Genomic DNA, 26071 nt, shown 5'->3' with positions numbered 1-26071 from the left:
AATTTACAGTTCTTCAAATTTTCTCTCCTGTTTGGGTAGGATATAACAGACCAGTTTGATTCCCACATTTATCTGGAACAAGTGTCCTGGTGTGTATTCACCCAAGTGAATTCTGGTCTGCGACCAAACAAGTGGACCAAGACCAAAAAAGAGTTTGAGAACGTGATGCTAACGGTCTGCTACCATACAGACTCCAGAACATTTCATTTAAGGGATGCAACAATTGACTTCACGATTCAGCCCAAAACTTTGATTTTTGGGTCACTGTTTTATTTTGGTTTGATACTGCGTATTATAAAGCAATGACAAAAAAAAAAGTATTAGAATGCAAGACTTCCACAATTGTTTTTTTCTAAAGTAGTATTGCCCTCATAATTTCTGGCCAGCAGATGCAGCAAACACTGAGATAACTCATTCTAGTCTATTGCAAGAAATGCCATCAAAATACAAACCAGGCCAAATTAAGCAAAATCCTGGTTTGATCTGAACCAAGGAAGTAGACCAACAGAGTTTCCTGGAGGGAATATGCCCTAAAACTCATAGTTATAATCATATAGTTCTTTATTGCTCCTAATAAAATAATAAACCAAGATCAGGTTCTACCACGAGGTACTTCTGCAATACTTCCACATTGTAAACCTTTTCAAAACAAATGACTCATGTAAGTTAAGGCAAAACCTTTTTCTTTTCAGCTGTCTCATATCATAAATAGATTGTCTTCGTCAAAAGTCAATAAAAATAACTGGAACAAGGCACAGTTCAACAAGTAATCACTATGTGCTTGTTCAACAATTGAGACCATTCTCAGTCCACATAATTTCTCCAGCGTTCAGTTGTGCAACAATAAAACCGAAATACATTAAGGCTATAAGTCAATCCTATCAGAACTTGTGGATTATGTAATTCATCTATTTGTTTTACAGCTAATACAAGTAAAATGTTAACAGATCCTTAAAAACAAAAAAAAGTATTTACATTAAACATACATACTTAGCATCCTTCAGTATTTTAGAATAACAACAGACTGGAATTACTAACAGATAAAACGTCTTAGTAATCTTGGGTTAAGTATTTTACAAGGTGAATGTATCAAAAAAACAACTGTCACCTTTATTTTAGTGAACGAAACATTTTGTGAGAAACTCTGCAAAATAAAAAATGTTCAATTTGCCATCCAATCAACATTATTATCAACTTATCAAATTAATTTTAATATTCTTTTCTTAGGTCTTTTAACCTGTTTGAAGGACTGCCTAATTACACGTACCCCCAGTAACACAATAAAGACATGGAAACATTAAACTTTTAAACAAATAAAAACATATTTTAAAATGTATAAATACAGAATATTAATATTATTGTAATATATGATAAATATTTTAAAAAATATTTAAGTCCCACTCCTATCATATCTTGATCTGTTGTCAAAAAAAAAAAAGTTCTCAATGGTCTTTTAAAAATGAAAAAAATAAATAAATAATAAAAAAGTACAGTACAGTTAAGTGTTTACTTAAACCAATAGTCATTGCTAAACTTCAGCTTGGAGTGAGAGAGTGAAGTCTTCGCAGTTGGTAAAAATATTACATTTCAGTTTTACTAAATCAGCTTGTATTCAGTGTAATTTTTTAGAGAGATGTTTCATTATATGTAGGAAAACAGGTTATAAAAACCCACTGCAGTATGATGGTGCTGCCACTACCATGTTTTACCGTGGAGCTTGATTTCTTACGCTATGTGTAAAATGCACTGATTTACAGATGGACATAAAAATCTGGGACTGCTTAGTCTTAACAGACTACATTCTTTTAATTACACGCTCAGAAACCTCTCACATGCCAGAGGTTAATTACACACAAGTTAGTTTAAAGCCCCCTAGATAAAAGTTCTAGTCTTTGCCGGGGTTGCCTTACAGGCACTTTATAGACATCCCTGACCTTATTTTACCTCTAAGATAAATTCAATTTTTGGGGTGAGTTTTAACACATTTGTGATGCTCTTATGTACTAAAACATTAAATTTCTTAATCATGTTTTTAAAAATCCCTTATTTGCACCTTTAAATGAGCAGTTTGAAGAATTATTTCTAATTAATTCTATTTGACCTCTGACCTTTCGACAGAGTTACAGACTGAAATCTTTTCCCATCACGTCTATTGTAATTAGGTATCAAATGCGACTGTATTTCCTTTTGACTTTCTCAATTCATGAACGCATCTGTTGGTTTTTCACTGTAATATGGAATAAAATGGATGAACAACTGATTGAGTCAGCATAAAGTTTGAAACATCATCCATAAAAAATGAATTATGCGCTGTCTTTTGTAGTTTTTTGTTTTGTTTTTTTACACAAGGCAAAGACACTATAAAAATAATGATATTCAAGACATTTTTATTCACCTGAATTATCTTCATGTCATGGAGCTGCTTTAATACAGTTGTTTTGAAATATATCAAAACGTTGAATTAAATGTTAATATTTACATCTGCATCAGAGTTTGCCTTCTGTACACCAGAGCATCTGCATCGTGTCGTGACCTTTGCAAGAGCCTGCCATGTTTATCACATAATCAGGCAGGAATCTATTTTCAATATATCAGGACATCATAATCCTAGACAGGGGGCTGTGAGAGGCTCAGAGAGGCGGATTTACTAGTCACATGGCTGAGTGCAAGAGAAGCACAGATAGAACGAGAAAATGCCAAGAGCAAAAAGAGAGCAGAAAACAGATTTGCCTAGAAGCCTCATTTTCTTAAGGTGCGGCCTAACGCAAACACGGGCATTCAAAAACATGGACGCTGCTGAAGGAGGTGGAAGCGCTGATTTTATTAGTTGCTTGGGTGCATTTGAGTGGTGATCAAACTGGGTTTTTAATGTCCACCACACTGTGTCATGTTGAAATTCTTAAGATTTCATGGTGATGAAAGCTAAACTGTTTTAACCAGAAGTGACTAGATGTGATGTAAGCAAAGCCCAGATGTGGCGTTTGACACAATGCAAAGAGTTTGGCTCAACCTCATAAAACAAAAGAGCTTTTACTGGAAAGCAATCGTAAACAATATTAAGAAAAAATGCAGGCAAAATACACATTTACTTTAGAAAAGTGGGTCCTCAAAGTCTTAATTGGTGAAGAAGAAATTAAAAATGATTGGAGAATTTACAAATAAGTTAGAATTAGGGGGGTAAAATAAGAAAAACAATGAGAAAAGTTTTACTCACAAGGCACTGCGTGACGATAAAGATTGGCTCGGATAGTTTTCTGCAGCTCATGGTCAGGTGACGACTTCTGAAACCTCAAGCTCAGGAAGTGCTTCAGGTCCTTGCTCAACTTATGACCTGTACAATGCAGAGAAACAAAAACATATCAAGTATACCAACATTAAAAAAAAGAAATAAGTTGGCTAAAACCAACACAAAAAGCAGCTGAAGAAATCTTTGTTTAGGATATTCTTAGAGAATTTAGAGTTTAAGTTCATGACACTAGTCCTCTGCACTGCCACAGAGATTTACACATTTGTAAAACAAAGACACACATAAATATGAAAGTAGTCATCCTGTTTTATTAGAGGCCACTAATGCAAGAAACAGCTTGGACAATAGAGAGAGCATCCAACCCCATGGTCCATTCAAAGAAAAAAAAGAGTGACCGGGGCAGGTTTTCAGTGTTTGATAAAGCGCCCACTGATTGGCTGAGATTGTTAGGCACACCCAGCATTCATCCAATCAGGTGTTCTAAAGCTGCTGGCTGAATTTGAACACAGCTCAGGCGCACAATAGAGCCAGATGGTCAGACCGCACTCTCACGCCAGGGTCTCATTTAGGACCATTTAATGATCTCCAAATGTATCATCCAAGTCTGAAATAGCTGGCAAGCAGTTCTGGGGGGGGTGGGGGGTGGGGGTGCCATGGCCTCCTATTGGTCTTAGATCTGTACTGTAAAGAAGCAAATGAGAATTACAGCAACTTGAATTATATCAGCTTTTGAAAGGATCTCTTACATATTGTGAATTTTAGATTTTACTGCACAAGCCTGGCAAACACTAAAACTGTAACATATCTAAAATTTTGGAAAAAGCCCAATAAAGTGATACATTTTCAAGTGGTATGATCTATTAGTTAACAAAAACAGGATACGTTGATCAGATCTCAAGCCTGTTGGGTGTCTGCATATTAGTCATATGATCCACAGAAGGCTTTTTTAATTATATTCTATGCAATAAATTAAGTAGAAACCATTGTTTCTGCATTGTTTTTTTCACTTCAGTGCAGTCACTGCTATTACAGGGTTTCTATTGAAATTTTAGGGCAAATAAAGAGCTTAATTTAGTGTCCTGCATTTGGACAGCTGTCAGACAGAAATGCTGTAGCTGTCTTCATTATGCACATCATTTAAAAAAATTATTTGGTTGATTTTTTTTCTTGCTTTGTCAGTTAAATGGCAGCTTTTAAAAATCAATTAAAATGTACTTTCCCTAGTTTCACTACTTTGCTATACAATCTATGTTTGAATGTTACGTTTTGTGTTTCCCTCTCATACCAGGTTTAAGTAAATCATTTACAGCTGTCTTAACTTAAGTTAATGATCAGTTTATTTAAGTGTGGTTTTCAGGTCATCCTTATCAGGTCATCTACTGTGTCCCCCATTTTTTTTTTGTTTCTGCCTTTGTTTCAAAGTAACTGGGTCCATTAAGCTCAAAGAGGCTTCAATGCTTCATAGAGCTTTATCTGCCCATCACTAATTTTAAGCGACAAACCGAAATCCAAAACACAAAAATCTCAAATCTGGATTAATAAAAAAAAAAAGACAAAGGATGAAGTCACAAGTTTGATCCAGAATTGAGTTTGACACCTAAATTTGCTATAATCACAAGACAGCAACAAATAGCAGTTCGTGCATACAAGGAGAACCAGGTGAAACCAATGGAATTTGAAGAGCATTTAGATAAACTGTGACAGAGAATAAAAAATAGTAAATGTTTCAGATTAAAGTTGTAGACCATGGAAAAATGTTGAAAATGGGGATGTATTATTTTCCTAATCATGAAAAATGTATGGTAGCTGATGAAAAGGAAAAGAATGAAAAGAAATCTGTTGTTCAATAGACCAGTGTCCTAAAGTGACTTCCCACATAATGTCAGTGCCAGCTCCACATCCACATCAGACTATGTGAATGTAAACATGAAAGTATGTCACGAGGAGGGGATTGTTTTAAACACTTCAGGAAATAAAATTGGCAAGCAAAAAAGGTAACATTGCTTGAATTACTCACACACCCAAAACAGTAACATAGTTAGCAACCAAAATCCAGAAGGAAAGACTCGAGCAGAGATCATTCACTGCTAACTCGCTCTATAAGCTAGTCTCATTGTAGCCAGTCATCTGCTTGTGCTATTTTCTGTGCAGTAGCACAGACACAGGTTGGTATTCGTTGCTGTATTTTTCCGTCCTTCTACACACTCACATGCACACAGTCCACTGTGTAATTCAGTGCAAGCAAAGCACAGTCAGGTAATTGTTACCTAGCAACCATCCAGTGCTGACAACCATTATTATGGTCCCTGCTAGGCAAGCAGAAGTCAGATTGTAAAAGGAAGACATACAGCAGCACATAGATAAACATACAACTAAAAAGCAACGTTTCAACCCTTTTATTTCAATAGAAGAGCATATTTAAACATATTTTTTGCATATTTCCTTGCTAGCTTAGACGCTTTCCCCCAAGATAAAGACTTATGCCAGGAACAATCCCCTCCAGTGAGTATATGCATGGGTGGGCTGCCCAGGTGTCATGCTCTATCAATGAGAAAGTCATCAAATATTCATTATTTATGAAGATTAAAGCTGCGTGAGCTAGAGATTACAATCACTCCACTGTGGCACTGTGTATTTCTTTGGCTCATGCTGGTCCATAACAATAAAAAAGTGCATGTGTGGAGTATGGTAAGAGCAGGTTTGTATTATTACTGCACTGATGGTGACTTGAAATTGGATATTTGAAATGAATTAATTTGTTAAGCATTCTAAGAGTATCCTATATATTGGCATCAAGAATAAAATCTTTTTTTTCTTAACCAATCAGAAACAATATTCGACAAGAACGCGCTATAAAACAATCCAGAGGATTAAAATCGATGGGATGAGGAAACTGAAGACATCTCAGCTCACTGTGGAGCTTCTGTCCTCCAAAACAGAGAATTGTTGTTTCACCAAGAGCTAGATCAATCGTTAGATCAATTGATGAGGTTATTCACACAGAATATATTTCTATGACGCATGTCTTCAAGACGAAATGATGTTATCGCGACAAAAAATAGAAAAACTTTTCCTGAGAAATGCAAATTTAAATGAAATATTCATGTAAATTCAGTCCCAGCATTGCTATTTATAGTCTTGTTTACAACATGTAGACAATCCCCATGCCAGTGTAGTGTTTGAAATAGGTTATTAGATTTTATTAAAAGTCCCTTTATGATCAAAATAAACATGAATATAATTTTGCAGAAAATTTCCTCCCTCTATAAAAAAAAAAAAAAGATTCTTTGCTGGAGAAGGAAGCTGTTAATATGCTCTCCGTATTATGGCACTATAATATTGAGTCAGCAAACATGCAGTCTTGAGTTCTGCAAAACTATTTCAATTAGTAAATCCAACACGTCATAATACAAATAGAAAAAATACATTTTTAATTCATGAAGAATGACCAAACTTTCTTGCCACTCGATAAAAGCTCATAAGAATCATAAAATAAATCTTGTCAAACCTCTGAGAGGCTGTCCTTCATTCTGTTAAGAGGGATATGTTTTCTGATGCATCAGGAGAAGTCTTAAAAACCAGATATGATACCGAGAGGTGTAGGATGTATGCAGAGTCGATCTGTGAAAGACTGTTGTGAGCTGAGATGGGTGTTTTTCCTGTCTGAGGAGACAGAAGACTGATGTGAGAGCCTCGGTCCTCTTAGAGGAGACAGGCCGAGAGAAAGATAGATTTAACTCAAATAAGAGTGGATTATACACATCTTCCATGCCTGCAGCCAGTATTACATAACCTTAAATCTAGTTATGCATCCTGCTTCATTTTAGGAGTGGGGGTGGGGGCTAGTGCAATCAAACATCTGAAGATATACAATACGTCAATTATTTCATTTCACAGCCTTTTTTTTTCTGTGAGCATGTTAACGTAAATGCACTGACACCAATCCGAATCTTTATAATAGCTTTTCAAGATTTTGAAATGCTTCACAAAAGCATGCTGGTCCTGTAGCATGAAAATACAAGCATATGGCAGCAGCTGCCTGAAATATCAGCAGAAGATTGGGCCAAACAGCTGCAGTCTGTAGTACCACGTAACAGCTGTCCCTACTACCTCCTATCAATCTTGTCTGCAGAAATAAACCTGCCGTCGATAACCATTTAAAGCAGAGTTGTAGCCTTTAATCAGCTGCAGTGATGTGTGTATAGCTGGGTTAAAAAAAGAGAGAAATGCCCCAAAACAACACAAAAACATAGATTTTAGACAAAATCCTCATTGTGTTTGTTCCGTATGAGAGGCGCTGCTCAGCTGCTCATTAGGATTCACATACCATCTTCCAGCTCAACACTGCCCTCTGTGTCTCTCCTGCTACACACAGACATGTATCCATAGCAACCTAGAGCCAACCAGATTAAGACGAGCTCCATGCTGTCATTGGAACATGCTGCCTCCCAGTGGTTAAGCCCAAATACTCACCTACCTATCCACACCTGCCTACTCCTAAGAATGTGGGATTTAAATTTATCATGCTATGTTTTGTAATCTTAAATCTATTTATTATTTTAAATCAGGGGGAAAAATTCCCATCATGCTTTTATAAATTTTGCTAAAATAAAAGATATAATAATACAATATTTCTACTATGCCCAAAATATCTTGGCAATCGAGAACAGTATTTCCCCACAGATGTAGGTTTGGGTTTATCCTGACCACAGCCACAAATCTCTAAATTACAGCTGCGCCTGGAAGACTAATCCACGATCAATTCTATGCAGGCAAAGTGGGTAATTATTCAAAGAAAAATATGAATTACAAGGTAGCACTAGAACAGAAGCTCTACAGATCATATCTTGTGTTTTCTACAATATTAACAGATTTTTTTTAACTAATAATTAAAATACACATAAATGACACAAAAGTGAAGTCCATTCAGTTTACATGTAAATGTAACCCGAGAGGGAGAAACTTTAAAGATGCCTGCATGTGTTTGGCTGTTGCGGTGGTGGTGGTGGCGGGGTAATGCGTGTTAATGCATGTTAAAGGGAGCTCTGCTCTTGTGTGTCAGACATTTCTTTCCCCCATTAAAGCTGCGTAGACCACAAATCAAATTCCAAATGAGAAGCCTGTTGTCTTTAGTTTAGAGGAGGGGAAGAGGCAGTCCTGATGTGATCGGGAAGCACACATGCACACGGATCTGCCCTCTCTAACTGTAGTGACAAGAGCAAGAGAGCGCTTCAAGGCAAGAGAGCTTTCTAATCCTGATCTGTAGAAAGATCAGAGGCATTTCTATGCCATTTTAATACAGGGGTTTAGTTTCCCAGCTTTGAACCTTTTGTAAACTATACTTGGAGCTGCTGCTTGTTACAACATTATTCAGTGAATATGCAAGTTGATTCCAGTAGATGCTCTAATTTTCCATGGGGAAAGGTGTTAGTGACAGTACAATCTTTAGAACCTGCATTATTACCCATAAAGTACAGTAAAATAAGAACATGTTTTTAAAATAAATAATCTACTTTTTCTTTTTTGCTTCAGTTTTAACCTGGTTTTCTTATTCTTTTTTAATATCATTTTTTGTGTATTTTGATGAAATCCGTAGCTCTAAACTGCTTAAAGAAAGTGTGTGTTGGCTTGCAGAGAATTTTATTTTCATTGTTCCCAAATTGACAATAAAGCTACTGAACTGAAAGAAACGAAATTGATGTGAACAAACCATATCAAAAACAATTTTCATTAGCAAAATTCCCAAATGAATTTGCTCTTACATTTAGATAAAAAAGGCTCCTCTCCATCTGCATTATTCTGTCTATTGTGGAGCTGTGCCACAACAATAGGCAGACTCACACAATCTATCCTCAAAACCTCTAAATTGTGTTCTACTGTCATTTGAAACCAACTAAGAATGTTTGGAGTTTTCTATGGAACACATAATATTGTGTTTCAAGTCCATTTTATATAATAGCTGCAAAGTAGAAACTGGAAATGCTGGTTTTTAAACAGAAATGTCCGTTGTTGCACTGGTTTCGAGACATCCAGACTAAAGACTTTCTCATTACAGATAGTATTGTGTTTTTTTTCTGTTGTTTTATGTATTACTTAGTTGAGTTGTTGTCAAAAGCCAGAAAATATAAGAAAAATTGCAAACACACTTTAGCTGAGACTTCATAAACGCTAATAAAAAGACATAATTTCACATATCAAATATACAACAATTGCAGAAATACACATATACAAAGACGTTTTTTTGTTTTTTGCATTGTCTACATGTCACCATGACAGCAAGTGTTGCTGTTAATCAGAGTTGCAGAGGAGGAAAGGAAAAAACTAAGTGGTCTGCCATAAAGCTCCAGACCAGTCCTCTTTATATAATTACCCCTATAAGCAGCCACACCCAGAGCTCCTTTCATGTTTTCTTTACAGTAAGCTCTCATTTATCTGGATGGTGTTCATGAAGAACACACAAGAGCCCAATGACACCATCTTGTTTATTACAAGTGTTTTCACTCTTAAACAAAGTTAACAGTTAAATTCTGCGATTGTCAAATATTTTTCTAAGTGACTTAGCATTTTTCAGACTGAACATTTCATGTAATTCATAAATTAGATAAATAAGATAAACAAGTGTGTAACTAGTTCATATTCCTACGATCCAACCAGATCAATCTGCCTGAGGCAAGTTGGTAATTGAATCAAATTGAGCTACACCATAATAAAATCATTTCAAAATTAAAGAAATCCATTATAATTGATACTGAAAAACACCATTATCACTGAGGTAGAGTTTACTTTACTATAACTTAAAAAAACAACCATGAGACATCACATCAAACAACATATGTGATCATTACAGTCTAATGTGTGGAAATACTGAATATCGCGAAGAAATGTGACCATACATGTCCCGTCTGTATTATTTCAATTAACTGTATGAACCTAAAATGTTGACATTAATTCTTATTTACTTGTTTGTTCACATATTTAATTTACCATTGATTATCTTCAAAGAAATACAAGGAATCTGGGAATCTTCACCTACACTGTTCAGTGCTCAGGTATTTATCACTGAGTCACACTGGTTTGAATTTTTGGCTTAAGATGTTCTGGGTGGATTTTAGGTCAGTGAACCAGATCAAATCGTTCAAAATGAACCAATCTCAACCATACATTATGAATCGTTAAAATGAATTGTTAAACCCCTAAAAATAAAACGGATTTGCTTCCTAAAACATATTGTTTTTCTGTTTTCTTATTTTCATTTTTTTTCATAAAATACAGTATATATTGGGGAGCACATATATTTCATTTTATCTGAGGCCATTTATTTCCTGAAAGAGAGGAAGTTGTCCTAGTTTCACAAAATTTAACTAATGGAAAAATATGTTAAATCTTTAAACACTTAGTATTTTTAGTTGGTCTTGATTGTTTAGTTCTAATATTTGTGATGCAACAGAAAGACCAGTTTTTAATTGTGGAGGAAGCTTTTGTGAAAATGTTTCTGCATGACAGGGGGCTCTGCAGATCAGCAGGGGTCTTTTCGGTGAGCAGGCGTGTGCAGGTCAGTTCTGACCTAGTTCTCTAGCGGTATGCTGCTGACTCAGACTCAGCAGTGCATAATGGTACAACTGGTTTGGAAGGAAGAGTCACAGACAAAGAGACGCACAAACACACAGAGCCACACACAAAGGCGGGCACAGGCGGTGTGTTCCGCTCCAGTGCGCTACATCTGTTCATTACTAAATATATCCAGAGGAACCCAGGCTTACCACTCCCTTCTCTATGTAACTAGCTGAGCAGGGCTAAAGGATGAGCAGGAAAAAGCCAGAAGTGAAAGCTTTTAACAATCCTCGTTGATATACCCTGGACAGAAACATTTCCCTCAAACTATAACAAAGTTGGGAAGTTTTAGGAATTCCACATTTACTACACAACAGATAACAGGATCTCCTTATAATTATCTTAAGTTGACTTGGAAAGGGAAGGAACAACACCTTTTTTGTGGCATCCAAACAAAGCTACTATTTTTAACATGTCCATTGTATTGTTTTTCCTCCCACAGGCAACGTGGAGACACTGAAGCTTCAAGGAAACTGAATCCTTCCTGTCACTGATAGAAGGCATTAAGCTGAAGTTGGTGTGTGAGCATCAGTTCTGACCGGCTGCCTCTGGTAAATGCCACTGCCTTGCCTGGCTGCCACACACAAAAAGGGCTTTTGACAGAAGCCGATATCTGTGGGCTGTGAGGAAGAATATCAACTTCCTTTCTATTGGGAGAACATCCCAACATGAGTGTGTCATTACAAGCCGGGTGCCACGATAAAGCATTCAAATGAAAACAAGATAAGGAATTATGACCTGCCGTTGTGGTGTGAGCCGGTGTGTGCCACCTTCACCTGGATAAAAGGAGTAAGGAAAAATAATGTGGGGTTTGAGTGTTAATGAGAGAGTGGAAAAGGGGAAGTTTTTCCACAAAGAGGCACAGCCTAACCAGTAATTTGTACCTTGAGGGTTATAATTGAAGGGACTGCTTGTGATGTTGACGCTGCCAAAAAAGCAAAGCGGTGGAGTTAAAGGAACACAAGTGACACACATATTGTGTATGAGTGGTTTATTTTGTACTGCACCTCATATTTATTAATAAATCCCACAACACACCTTCTCTACACAGAGCCAAAGGAGCCATAAAGTAGTTTGAAGGGCTGTGTTTAACCTGAGAAATGAGAGAGCAGAGTCCTCAAGATTCATTGGATTATTGTGTCATGTGAAGGTCCTCAGTCTGATTCCAGACAGAGGTGGCAGCTGACTTTTTAATGAGAAGAATTATTTTTGAAAGTGGATGTGTTTGCCTGAAAACTCAACTAAATAAAAGTTTGTTGGGCTTGGTAAATAAAAATAAAAAATCTGATTATAGAGATAGAAGAAAATTTGAAGAGTGATTCACTTACAGAACAGAACCTCATTCCATATCAGAACTGTTTTATGAAAAGGAGACATATCAAAAAGAAACAACAAACAAAGTAAGAAAGATAGCAAATGGCAATTTTTGCTCTAACAAGCATCAAAGATGCATTTCAGCACTGCTTCTTTAAAACCTATTAAAGGGTCCACCCATTTTTTTCTTATAGATAAATATATATATATATATATATAAATTCTTATATTTTTCTGCAGTTTTATATATATATATATATATATATATATATATATATATATATATATATTCTTATATTTAAATATAATATCATCTTTTTATATTTAAAAAACAATTCAAAATTAAAACATTATATTGTGCAGGACTATTGAGAGAAAATGGACTTGATTTGTGCTTAAATTAGGATTTGTGCGTGCGTAATTCTTGATTTGTAACTAATATAATACAGTTGGTGCATAAATAAAAAAATACAAAATTAAAAAAAGCTTGAAACTACTTACACATGCAAATCTTAAAAAATTACACACATATCACTTGTTACGCACACACAAAACCTCAGTTACACACTGAGGTCAGAGGAGTCACCGCAGGTCAAAAGCGTTTGTTTCTGGAAAATATTTTTATTTTTAAAGGGATAAGTGTTTTAAAAACACTTGTTAAAACTTTTTTATATTGATTATCGGTAAAATCTTTTTAAGAAAGTGGGAAAATGTCAAGTTTTAAAGGATATTATTCACAAGCTACATTTAAAACGGCTGATAACAAACTCTGATGAATGTCTAAAAGTCAAATTTTTGCTCAAAACTTCTCAAATATAAAATGTATTTCTCTCTAACTTTCTCTATTTGATTTTATTATTTTTTTTCCTAATGTGAATTTTCAGAGTAAAAAGATAACTTCTGCTCAGAAAGCTCAAATCTGCTTTGTTTTCACATATCTCCAAAGTAAAAGGGAGCTTTTATCACAGAAATCAAAGATCTGGCAAAGACACGCGTTCTATTTTTACTTAAGAATTATGCAAATCTTTCTGTTTTGCTTTGCTGGTCTCAATCCTGCCTGTCTGGCAGAGGTCTATAAACACTGTCAGCAGTAAATTAAACAAAAATAGCTGTTTCTGTACTTATTCATGTGCAACTATCTTCTTTGAATCAGTAACTCTTTCTACAATCTCTTCAAAACACTGTCTGCTCCTAAGAGTATCTTGTTCAGACAAAAGTATTCCTTTTTAATGAGTCTCCCACCATCAACGCTGTTCAATCCTGTGTAGAACCAGATGATGCAACTTCAAACAACAACAGAAACTCAAGGTCACTGCCTCCCATTTTCCAGAAACGGTTCCAGCCTGTGTCCATGCACTGAATCTCTCCTGTTACTCAAAAAACAGCAGAAACAGACTTAGCTTTGATCATTTATTCCCCTGTTTCTGTCCCTTGTTAAAATAGGCATTTTAATTTAGATATGAAAGAAATTAGTATGCAGAAACCTCAATCATTCCTAAATGGAAGCTGTTAGCTCCTAAAAGTGGTCTTCTATATCTACCTGCCACAGGGGAGCAGATGAATTTGTTCACGTCTAACCAACAAGAAAATTGACATTTTAAATTAAATCTAGAGTTTCTGCTGAATAAAAAAAAAGTATTTCACAAATCAGGCCAATAACAACAAATGTTTTCTACATAAACTGACTAAAACTTTCAATCAATTGAGACATAAAATTAAACATTTGGACCAAACATTCAGCGACATGTAAGAAACCAAGCACCTTTTTAATACCAACCTCAAAATAAAAGACTGATGACAGCATTCTTTAGGAATGTTCTCCAACAGGAACACATGAACCTTACTGATAAACGGACACAAGGACTGTAAGTGAAATGAGCTTAAACAAAATAAAATACTATTTAGTCAACATTATACAAATTAAATCTACATCAAATGTTCTGCACCATGCACTTCTTTGTAGCTTTACTTAATGTGTTTTGGTTATAGACCTGCAAAAAGCCTTTAAGCTGTGAACATTTTCACATCATTAAGGCCTAAAAAGTGTGGTCTTCTTCCCTTACACACTGTGGCTAATGCAGACCATCCCAGAGTCACGCCAGAGCAGGGAGGAACACATCAGGAGAAGGTCAACTTTGGCAAAGCTGCTTTGATCTTGATAAGGTGTGCAGCTTTTTGACACTGGTTGGAGTCATTTGTCAAAGAATGGAAGGGAGAATGTGGTCACATGGACACAAACCCAAGTGCACATTTATTAGGGTGTTTGACCCTTTTTCTTCACCTGTGGAAAATTGTCAGTGCCCTCTTAGGAATTTGCTCTTTCACCTCTCGTAAGGTGAAATGTCATGGCTGACTGTCAAAAACTGACTTTGGCACATTCAAGTTTAGATATATTACAGAGGGGAAAAACAGCTTTGAATTAATGTGAACAGCACTTTAAAATATTAAGTTGTGAAAAAAAACAAATGTGATTACAACAACTGCAATGAAAAATATTTTTGTGTGCTATTAACACATTCTTGTGGCATTTTTCTCATGATGAAGTTTATAGAGAAATTCAACTTATAATTTATTTTCTGAGTATTTCTTTATTCAAATCATTGTGAATTAGGAGCAGATGAAAAAAATCTGTGTGAAGACACTTGATTTGTTACGTACAAGCCAGAACCGGATCCACTTGTGGACAACTAGATCCATGTACATCTTTTTTTTTCCACGTCTGAGCTGGTATATCAAAACTGTACAGCTGGATAGCTCTAATATTGCTCACCATTTTTGTTGTACCAGTGATGTTAGATTGGGGTTGTGAGGGGCGGATGATGGAAAATAGGGGTCACTCCACACAAGCAGTCCAGCCCACAACCCAGAGGCAAACTTGCTTTGAACTCCTGCCGCTCTGCAGAAACTATGTCTTAGAAAACCACTTTTTTTTCATTATAGCTGGAAAAAGCATGATTATAATAAAAGAACAATTTTACTATAGATCAAAAGATGATTGGAGTGACACTTTTAAATGTCTTCATGTCTCTGAAAAGGTCATTCGAGATAAAAACGTAGAGAACTATAACCACTGTCACCAAAACACAGCAATTTTTACCACAAAAACAAATGCTCAGTGTTCGCGGTCCACAAAAACTCTGACGTTTTGACTTTAATTTCAAATAAATAAAGACCCACTCCTTTGAAAATTGTGTTTTTATCATGTTAACGTAGCAATATTCTCCTGATGGAGGATATATATAAAAGAATTTAAGACTGAAATTGCATTTCAGCATTTTTCTTTATTTAAATCGGGAATCTGGAACAGATAAAAACCAGTGGTTTGAAAAAACTCCCCCATTTTGCAGCAACTGAAATGGGCGAGCCAAAGTCTGCTTGCTCCACTCAATTCCGATGTATCCACTTGCAGACGAATAGACGTGTTATTGCCCCAACATGGCTAATACCATAACAATAACGTCTTCATTTTCATGGCATCTCACTCGTAGCTGTATGGCTGCTTTTTATTGCTATGCTAATGTTAACTTGGGTTTGTGAGGGGCTATAAGCTAGTGGAAGACAGTGTAATCAAAGGGATGATGGGATATCAGTGGAGCTAACAGTCCTGACCTCATCTCAGAGGCAAATTCTTGATGAACTCTTACTGCTCTGCAGAAAATATGTTATAAAACAACAACACAGGTCTTTTATATTGGCTAACACAGCATATTTATAATTAAAATAACACTGGGAACACTATTACAATGCATAAAATAAAGTTGGAGTGACACTTTAAAAGTTTACTAATGAAAAGAACCACAACCCAATTATTTAAATTCAGTCAAATGTAAGCCTGCCATACCAAATTAACTGGTAAGTATTTTAAAATTATATTTTGAACCAAAGACAGATCTTCATTAGGAGAATAGTATCTTCAGGACATTACAAGTTCTACAATTTGTAAGACTAATTTATTAATTAATAATTTTCCTACACACAACTTAAAAAAAACTTTGTCACAAAGCTGGTTTAGTTTTCCATGTTAGAGCCAAATTTGAGAACTAAAATTTATAGGAACTTTAGGTTTGATAAGGCTTGAAGACCGAAATGATGATCTCTATACTAAGTGGGGACATTTGACAGCCCAAAAGATCAAATGAAAAAGACCTTTCCATGTGTGAGTTCTAATTTCTTTTTTATCCTCCTGATAGGCTGCACCTCTATCATGACAATTTGCTAAGCCAAACAAAAGTTGGGACTTTGTGTGCTTGAGCAGATATGACTAACTGTGTTCTCTGAGGACGTTCCAGAAAAAGTGCCTTCTGTCAAAACAGATCGTGTCTTACCCAGAAATTCAAATTCCAGCGTGATGTCTTTTTTTTTCCAGCCACTGTCCTTGTAATCCTCAACTTTCTTTTCATCCTCTGCCTCCCTGTTCTGTTGTTACAGTAAAACGGGCAGGCAGGGATCATGCAAGAGATGTAGACTTTCGGTTCTAGCAGTCTGAACAAATTAACCTCCCATCTCAGCGCACCACCAACCTTGTGACTCATTAAAATTTAACAAGCTATCTTCTGACAATGGAAAGCTTTCACAAATTCATTTACTTTTAGAAACAGTGTTGTAGTGCAAGAGCATCCTAATCCTAAAACGAATCCTTCCTTTTTGAACCACTTACTGAGCCATTTCTCTGCCTTAACAGACACTAAATGATGCTGGTAAATTGAGCTGCAAGATATAATTGCATTGTTGTACATAGAGTTAGAGGCAGGCTTTGAAATTAGGTAGCAATGTCAACTTCAGCATTGACACTGTTATTTAATTTGAAAGCACAGGGTCAAGTGTGCAGCTCAAAAGCTTAAGAGCAACCAGTCTTTAGAGTCTGACACCCAGAAGACTGTCTGACAAGACTGAAAATCATGTTTTTGGTGTTTTAAAATGTTATTGTAGCATTTTTCTTATGACAGATAAAAAATTAAATAATTTTAGATTTAAACTGCGTTTCTGAGAATGTCTTTATTCAAATTTTGGTGGATCATGGGCAGATGAAAACATGCAGTTTGAAAAAGCTCATGTTTGTAAACTGCAACTACAATTCTAATGCATCCACTTGCATAAAAATAGATCCATTAACATCTTCATTTTTCTCGCCTGAGCTGCCATCTGTTTAAAAATGTCACCTTGGGCTTGTGAGGTGCTATGAGCTAGTGGGAGAGAGTGTAAACGAAGGGTTGATGGGAAATTAGCAGAGGCTAACTTCCACAAAAAAAGTCCCATGCACAACTGTGAGGCAAAATTCTGAAGACCTTCTGCTGCTCTGCAAAAATTATCTTAAAAAATGTCAGAGGCTTTTGGATTTTGGCAAAAAGTGGTATAATGATAATTAAAGACCACTGAGAATGATTTTAAAATAAAAAATATATATTAATAAAATGGGACTTTAAGGATCTGTTTGGTAAAAATCATCCTATTTCAGAAAAAATATAAAAAAAAAGAGTAACACTCATACTCTTACGTAAAAAGTAAAGTTTTTTGGAAATCCTTCATATAGAGATGAGTAAAAAAGCCCTTCATTTCTCTGCTTCAGCTTGTGAGCCAATAAAAGAAAAAAAAATTAAATATCAAAATTTTGATTTCTTTTTTTGAAAGTTTTCACATCTCAATCAAAAAAAAGACATACTTTTATCATGAAAAAAATTGGAAAAAGGGTGTGTAATGTTTTTTTCACCTCATCGGTATGATTGCAAGAAGTAGCAAAGCATTGAATGTCAGCATATGTTAGTGTATGTCCACCACATGAACTCCTCTGGCAGTGAACAAGCTCTGATTCAAATTACATTATCCAGCATATGAGATTAGCAAATGCCATCTCCTGAAACTCTACCCCAGGATACTTCTTCTGAGAGGTTCCAGATGAACCAGAAGAGGGAAAAAAAACTCATGTCTACTTTGAACAATGACAGTCTGAAAGGAAACCCTTTAAAAGTGCAATTTCTAATATATAAATAGCTCATATTCCACATTATAGAGTCCTATTACTTACTTTAAAGTAAATATTTAGAGGGTCTATGAGGCTATCTGGATGTCTTTGTTTGCACTTCATCACTGCATCACTGCCAAAAAGAATAACTGTGTGGACAGGTCTCATAGTTCCTGTTTTGTCTACAGTTCAGGCATTTTCATTCATCCCTGAAAATATATTCATCGACAAAATATCATACAAACACGCATCTGTGAATGATTTGGTGGAAATATAACTACATCCTAAAAATGTTTACTATTACTAAATATAATGGATTAATGTCAATTTAGTCATGGAATCATTAAAAGTTGTATATTCCAGTCACCTGCTCATTTCTACAATCATCATGTATCAAATACACTAAGCTTAAACCCATACATATGCCTTTTTGAGCATCTGAGATTAAATCAAACTACATTTATTTTTAAATTTACTGATAGGAATCTCAATTTTTTTGTGAAGTTTCTTTGTTAAGTATTACCCCAAAAACTTGGAGGGATTTTTGTTTTATTATGAATACTTTTAGAAAACAATTTTACCAGGTACTTCAGTTTGCAAGGAAGTTTGTTGTACTTTTTAGCATTCTAAATATGTGACTGTGACAGCATCTATTAAAATGTGAGGTAATGTGCTTTTTAGGCCAAAAATGAAGATGAAACTTTCAGCCCCTGTTTTCTCCTTCCACAGTCCAAAACATCTTTTATAGGTTAATTGAGGACTCTAAATTGCCCCTAAGTATGAGTGTGGATGGGTGTGTGATTGTGTGGCACTGCAACAGACTGGTCGACCTCTCCAGGTAACAGGAGTTGGGACAGGCTCCGACAGCCCCATGACCCCGAAAAGGATAAAGAAGGTAAAGAAAATGGATGCATGGGCTTTCAGCGACTTTTAATCACAGAGAGAAACATGTTCTAGGCAGCTTAACCTGTTCTGTGTTTTTATCATTTTTTAATTGGCATTTCAAGTGTATAATGTAGATATGCTCTTTTTGTTACAAATTTAAACATTAACCCATTAATACGCAAAAAACATTGGAAGAGACCAAAGACAAAGATGACTTTCTCCTAAAAATAAAAAAAGTATTTCATTCTGCAAACTGCATTGTTAGAAATTTTCAAAATTCTATCAATAAAATTTGCAATAGGCTGCATAGCGATGTAGTGTTTAGTCCTCTTGTGTCACAGCGAGAAGCCTCTAGTTCGAGTCCCAGGTGGGACCTTTCTGTGTAGAGCGTTAATTATTATTATTATTTTTTTTTTGTACCCTTATCTTGTGTTTGTGTCTTACAGTCTCGCAGAAATGCCAAGTTTCTAAGATGCAGCTGATAGGATGAAATACGACCTTTTTACCCACCAATAAAATCCAGTTATAATACAAGACACTGACACACCTATCATCTGTTTCTTAGATATTTGAAGAGAAGAGTCAGTCATCTGGGCCCGTAGTCTTAACCTGTTGAACCACCTTTCCTTAATGGACTTTAACCTGAGAATTGCACGTCATTATAAAGCAGCAAGTGCTTTCACTCACCTACGTCAACACAAGAAAATCATTACATCTGAGATGTCAAAAGTCGGCCAATAAAGATCAAAAGATAACATGTTATGTATTTGAAGACATTTTATGTTTATTCTGAAAGTTGTTGGACTTTTTTTGCTTCATGACCCTGAGGCTTTAAAAAGTATTAAATAGATGTGAAAAGACAGAGGCAGGCATGCATGGTTAAAAATATATAGGTTTTCTTAGCTTAGATATGTTAAAACGTTTAAAAACTTCTCTAACAGAACTTTTAACATTTAACCAAACTTTAAAGTGACTTTCAGACTAACGTTTTTTTTACTAGAAAGACGAACAATGTTGTATGTTGTAAAGACATCTTGTAAACTCCAAATATTCTGCTATTTCCATGCAAACAATGATCCACTGGAAATTATAGAGCAGTCATGTACTGAAGATTGAAGTAGGTCGTGCATATATGGCCCATTCTAAAGTACAACCTATAGACAAATACAAAAAACAACACGGGTTTAACACAGCCATTCACAAACCAGAGAGTGTCAGAAAAGCAGCAACAATATTTTAACAACTCATCAACCATTTGGTCAAGTTTCCTTTGTTTGAAAGAGAAAATCCAAAAAAATCAACAACAAAGGAATGCAGTTCAGCCACACTGAATGAGTTATCTTTATATGCATTATTCTATGGAAGTAACACACCTGCGGACACAACTACACAACCTCCCTAGATGTACACACACCCTAACAATGCTGCAGTTATTTGGGCTCACAGGCCGTCGGTGAGAATAATGGAGACCTGATCCGTCTCCACAGTCTGTCATCTGGCTTGGGACAGCTTGGATGGCTAACCTCTTACCAGTTGTGCATGGGAGCCCCTCAGACTGCCGAGCACAATGCGGGTCTTGTGAGCTACTCGGATAATCAAAGAATATCCCCCTCCCTTAATTAAAGACGGAGAATCTGCTGACTCAGGCCAGAAACTAATCACAGATGAAGCCGGGCATCCAGAGCTCTGGGCACTGAGGCTTTGTTTAGAAGCATAAAACGTTGAGGTAAAACTCGACAAGAAAACTATCAGGGAATATTCAAGTCCCACTCCAATCATCTTTTGATCTATTGTAAAAGCGTTCCCAGTGGAATTGTAATGATGCTGATTTTAGCCAAAATCAACGAACGTGTCGTTTTCAAGTACATAGTTTCTGTAGAGTGGCAGCAGTTCATTAGAAATTCTCCTCTGAGTGGTTAGTCTGCCCTCATTTCCCTTCATCCCTTTGTTTACACTCTCTCCCGCTAGCTTACGGCTCCTCACAACCCCAACCTAACATTATCGGTGGAACAAAAATAGCGAGTAATATCTGTGCCGTACAGTTTTGACCCAGATATCAGTTCAGATGAAGAAAACAAAGATGTATGGATCTATTTATCTTGTGTTCTGCCGACTGTAATTTGTACATAACAACTAAAAGCTAAAGAAATGTTTTAATCTGCTCCTGATTCACAACGGAATAAAAAAACATTCAGAAATAAACATTTAGCTTAATTGTCTTTATATGTCATCAGAAAAATGCCACAAGAACATGTAAAAATCCTACTAACATATAATTTTCTCATGCTGATTAAATGTTTTGCAAACAAGACTAACAACAGAATGTGTAAACTGCTAGGATATCCAGACTCAAGGGTTAAACGTTTATTGTAGTCAATTTGACAGTGAGTACAAAGGCTGAGAAGTTTCACTAAACAACTCTGATATAACACAGTTAATGATTTCCCTAAGAGGACTGCAAGCTTTATCAGAGGTTGTGAAACACAACTGGAACCAGGAAGAAACAGCAGGTGCAAAATGGAAAAATGGGGAGGAATAAAAAGAACATTTTTAATTTGAAACTTGAATCTTAATTCCCCTTCTGATGCTGATGTGGATATGGCAGTTCTTTACAGGAAGATAACAGAAAGTGTCTCTCTCCTCCCCTAACTGTGAAAGGCAGATGTGCATGCAGCTGGCTGTGGGCAATGGGTCAGTCTCACCTAATAAGGCAGCATTTCCACAAATAGCTCACAACTATTGTTTCACTGTAACAGCCCCTTTCACTTCACATAAACAATACTAACTTAGAAAGAAGTTTTGTTAAAAACAAAACTGTCATATTTCCACAGCAAACATCATTTGGCCTTTTTAGAAATAGATTTATGTGGATGAATGTTACTTTTTGCTTAATTTTCATATTTTTATGGAAGTCAAAAACTCAATATTCACATAAATTCTTAAAATATTTTACTGATGGGCATCAGAAAGTGGGATTTAGATACATTTACGCAGCGCAGAGGCGCATGAGAAGTATCTCTTGGTAGTTTGGATAAGTGGCCTAATCTTTGTGACTGCAACTCTGACCCACTGTGGCTTTAGCAATGTTGGACAAATGAGGGCAGGATGACTGTCGGGGCAGCTTCATGTCAAACCTTATGAAGACTCCAGGCTGCCGTGGAGAGAAACGAGCAGCTCTGCCCTACTTCACAGAGTTGGCATTTTTGCCACAATGGAAGAACAAATGTCTGGATTTTTTAACTTTGTTATGACTTTTGTATCCAGTTTCTTACCTTGACGCACAGTTTTTAACCTGACCGGACCATTGGAGTAGTTGATCACACCAAAAATGTCATAAAGTGGTAATCCAGGCACGGCCAGCCCGTTGACTTCCAGCAGCAGCTCCCCCTCACACACTTTACCGTCCTGATAAACCACAGCATCCTCCCGGATGTGTCCGATGTATGGAAACTCTCCATTCTCCGCGCCTCCGCGCAGATCCACGTTCAGCTCCCCGTTTGCGTCCCAGCTGACCGCGCACTCGTTCACTTTGGTGATCCAGTGGTTCTTCCTTTGAATGACTTTTGACATAATTGTTGAGGTGCGAGCCCAATTTAACTGCGAGGAGTGGCGTCCGAATCCCCCCACTCATAGAACAGGCACTGTCCCGCGCAGGAAACTTCAGGCTGGATCATCCTCATCTCTCCTGAGTCCAGGAATGCCCACGAACGGACGCGCATCGGTGGATCACAGTCCGGACGGTTGTGGTTTCCGCGTCTTTAAGAGAGATTCTGGTCCTCAAGGGGCTCACACAACCCAAAAGGAGAAATATCAGATTCAGACTCCCGAAATATGAGCGCCTTGTCTTTTTCTAAAACTTTCATAAAAAGAAAAAAAACATTGAAAGGAAGTCGCGCGTTTCCCTGAAGCTCTCCTGTCAACCGGCGGCGCCTTTAAGGAGGTAAAGCTGCGCGTTCGCTCCTCCACAGGATGGAGCAGCGGTGGAGTTTGCGCATGCGCCAAGATCTGTGTTTATGGTAGCCTTGGAGTCATTTCTCCACTGGGACAAGGGAGTAAAAAAAATCCAACCCGACCCCTTACTTACCGGGTCCTAAAGCTCCTCTCAGCCGCCTGCGTTTCCAAACGGATTACTGCGATCTCTGTGCGTAATCCTCGAGCATCCTGTTGTTTATATTTCAAAAAAAAAAACTTGCATCATCTTTTTCCTGTATTCTGAAATGAGCAGGTTTCCTAAAGGCTGGTGTCCTAACATAGTAAAAGCATCCTGTTAACTGATCCAAATGTCCATGGTTTTTCCTTTAGAGAAGTGAAGAGACAAAGAAAAGTTCTGGAGTATTTTCCTTGTATTTTCTCTCCAGAGAAAAGTTTCAATTGTACAAGATTAAATCAGTCCTGTTGCTGCAAAAAATAGCCCAATACTAGGAAAAGAATAGTAATTATTGAGGGAAAAAATCACTAGAAAGTAGTAAAATAATCTGTCTATGCAGCAACTCAGTTTTACTTATCAACAAATCTTATAAGATAAGCCATACAGCCCAATAATATGTAATTTTTGCTTCTTCTAAACACATGTTTAATATTTTACAACTTGTTTGTATAGTTTAGTTTGATTACAGTGAAAACAAACTAGTGTTATAAGTGGAAATACCTAGAAATAGAAGAAACTTGTTGTAGAATAAAATGCACTGCAAAACCGGCTCCCTGCAGAATTAAGTGAAAAAAAATCTTACATTTTTTAAATAAAATAAAAAATATTTAAAAGAAAACTGCCATTGTGGTAAAAATATTGTCTTTACAAGAAATTCTAGGTTCTAAGACGTGTTTTCTCAAGCTAATATTAAAATTTGCTTCTGAAAAACTTTTTTGATACGTTTTTTTTTCCTTGCAGGACAGAAAATACAGTTTTTTTTTCTTGAAAAAAATTGTCTTTTTGCTTTCTTGAGATTTAGTTTTGCATTGTGCAAACAACATGGGAATAAGATATTTGTACAAGTTGGTCCATCTTAATATATCCTTAAGAAATCGGAAACTAGAACTTATTCTTACAACATATATTGATATGTTGTTTCCAAAAAATGACAATGAAGACCAGTCAAACATTTATTCAACTTAAAAATAACATAAAGAAAAAAATGACAGCTGGAGGTTTTGTTGAGTATTAAATCAAATGTTTCCATTGTCGTTGGCATGGAGAAAACTGGTTTGGACTAATTTTTCTAGATTCTAGTTTTGTTTTTATTTTTTAATTTGAGTACAGTATCCCTTGGATTTATTTTAAGTGTAAGTTTCAAAATCAGACATTCAGTTTGAAACTGATATCAGCATATATCCAGAAAAAGAAAAGCTGCTTTAAATGGAAAAGCTGTCTTCTTATCTTTAGTCATGTTTTGGACATTTTGTAAAATGTCAGTTTTGATATTGAGGAATAAACAGTTTCTTAGTTGCCTAAGAAAGTCAACTTTGACAAGATAAAAATGACATTAAAAATGAATATTTCTGAATAAAAGAACATCAAAACCCTGCCATCTTTCTGGAACGTCTTCCTGTGAAAGCCACTTTTCTAAACAAAGCTCTTTTTGTTAGTGTTTTAACTTTGCGTCATCCCTTGACTGCTTTCAACAGCTAATTACATCTATTTATGAAAGTTTATTATTAAATTTTGCTACAACTAATGTTTTAGAATATACATAAAGAACTTGCAATTAGAAATGAATACAGAGTTAAAAAAAAAATATAGTTTTGATTTTCATGTTTAGAGAAAAAAGGTCAAATTGATCCAGACTTAACAGTGTCTCATAATCCTTATTAACAACAAAAATATGTTGGGTTTTTTTTGTCTTTTTTCTTTATTTCCCAGAATATTTTAACCATTTTCAAGTCAAAAGTTTCCCCAAGAGAAAGGAAGTCTGTGCCACTGGCTGACAAAGGGAGCGTTTATTTTAGAGCAGAGGTTTTCAGCAGTTTGGGCAGAGCAAGGAGAGGTCAGGTGAGAAGCACATGCCCCAGCAAAGGAAAGCAGGCCGGCCGTGTTTCCGGTCTGAGCATACAGTACAGTAGCTGGCACTCTACCACTAAAAGGCAGTGGCCTGGATAGCTGTGCAGCTTTCCATTCCAGCGTTTAAAGAGTTTCCAGTCAGAATCAGCCATAATATCTGCACCCACTTGTCCTAACATGTTTTTTTCCTGTTAAATCTATCAATTCTTTTGCGTTTGCTGCTTTACAATAACCCATACCTTGATTGTTCTGTTTTTATGTGTTGATCATTTTGATGAAATGGTGCACATGGCTAAGCTTTGCTGTAAAGCGGGCGCTGCTCAGCCTTTCACGTGTCACATGACACTCTCAGTGGGCAAAAACTAACTGCTGCAGGCCAACGAACACGACACAAACGCAAGGCACTCAAGTGCTCAAGATGTTGAAATGTAGGCCGCTGCCACAAAACAAGCGCCCATCTGAAGCTCTGCAAGTGAGCATGCTTTAAATCCTATGATGCAGAATGAATGCAACCTTTAATTGGCAAGAAATGTTCACAAATTGAGGTGCATGGAAATGCCCTGGTTCAAATCCTGGCTGGATTTTCATTGTTGGCATGTTCTTTGTGTGCATGCGTGGGTTTTCTACAGGGACTTCCGCATCCAAAAAACATGCTTGGTAAGTTAGTTTGTGACTTTAAATAGTCTCTTAGGTGAGTGTGGTTGTCTGTCTCTGTGTGGTCCAGCAGGAGACCACAGTAGCTGAGAAGACTACAACACCCCTGTGATTTTGAACAGGAAGAAACACTTGTAGAAGATGAATAAATTAATGATCATTAATTCTTAGATAAAAACAAGGCAACCACTTACAATCATTAGTGCCCCATCCAATGTGGGATATCTTCAGGCCTCAAAGTCTGGTGTGTCTGCACATTTTCCAGCATCACTGTTTGAAAAAGAGGAGCAGGACTCCATTACTTGTGTCATTTTTAATTGCAATAAGTGTAGGGAAGAAAGGAGACATGATTCAGTGATTTAAATGTTTGACCCTTTAAATTCAGTCCATTATGTCATGATATTTT

General features: G+C 36.3%; 1 protein-coding gene across 9 annotated transcripts in view; it reads right to left on the bottom strand.

Moving 5' to 3' along the window:
• Positions 1 to 23333, bottom strand: part of LOC112159217 (membrane-associated guanylate kinase, WW and PDZ domain-containing protein 1) — an 82547-nt gene extending 59214 nt beyond the window's left edge. For 3 of the 9 annotated variants that reach the window (XM_024293134.2, XM_036212782.1, XM_024293135.2), the window contains exons 1-2: positions 22289 to 23327; positions 3215 to 3331 (exon numbers count right to left, since the gene is read on the bottom strand). In XM_024293134.2, the coding sequence (XP_024148902.1) occupies positions 3215 to 3331; positions 22289 to 22586 (415 nt within the window). In that variant the 5' untranslated portion in view covers positions 22587 to 23327. Of the gene's footprint in view, positions 1 to 3214; positions 3332 to 22288 lie in introns of all 9 variants that reach the window. The other 6 variants (XM_036212784.1, XM_024293141.2, XM_024293142.2 and 3 more) reach the window with 3 other exon arrangements.
• Between the last annotated feature and the right edge of the window lie 2738 nt (positions 23334 to 26071).

This window comes from Oryzias melastigma, linkage group LG7 (assembly GCF_002922805.2).
Source record: "Oryzias melastigma strain HK-1 linkage group LG7, ASM292280v2, whole genome shotgun sequence".
Lineage (NCBI taxonomy): Eukaryota > Metazoa > Chordata > Actinopteri > Beloniformes > Adrianichthyidae > Oryzias > Oryzias melastigma.
The sequence above is the reverse complement of the archived record's forward strand: the minus strand, read 5'-3'. Positions and strand labels throughout refer to the sequence as shown.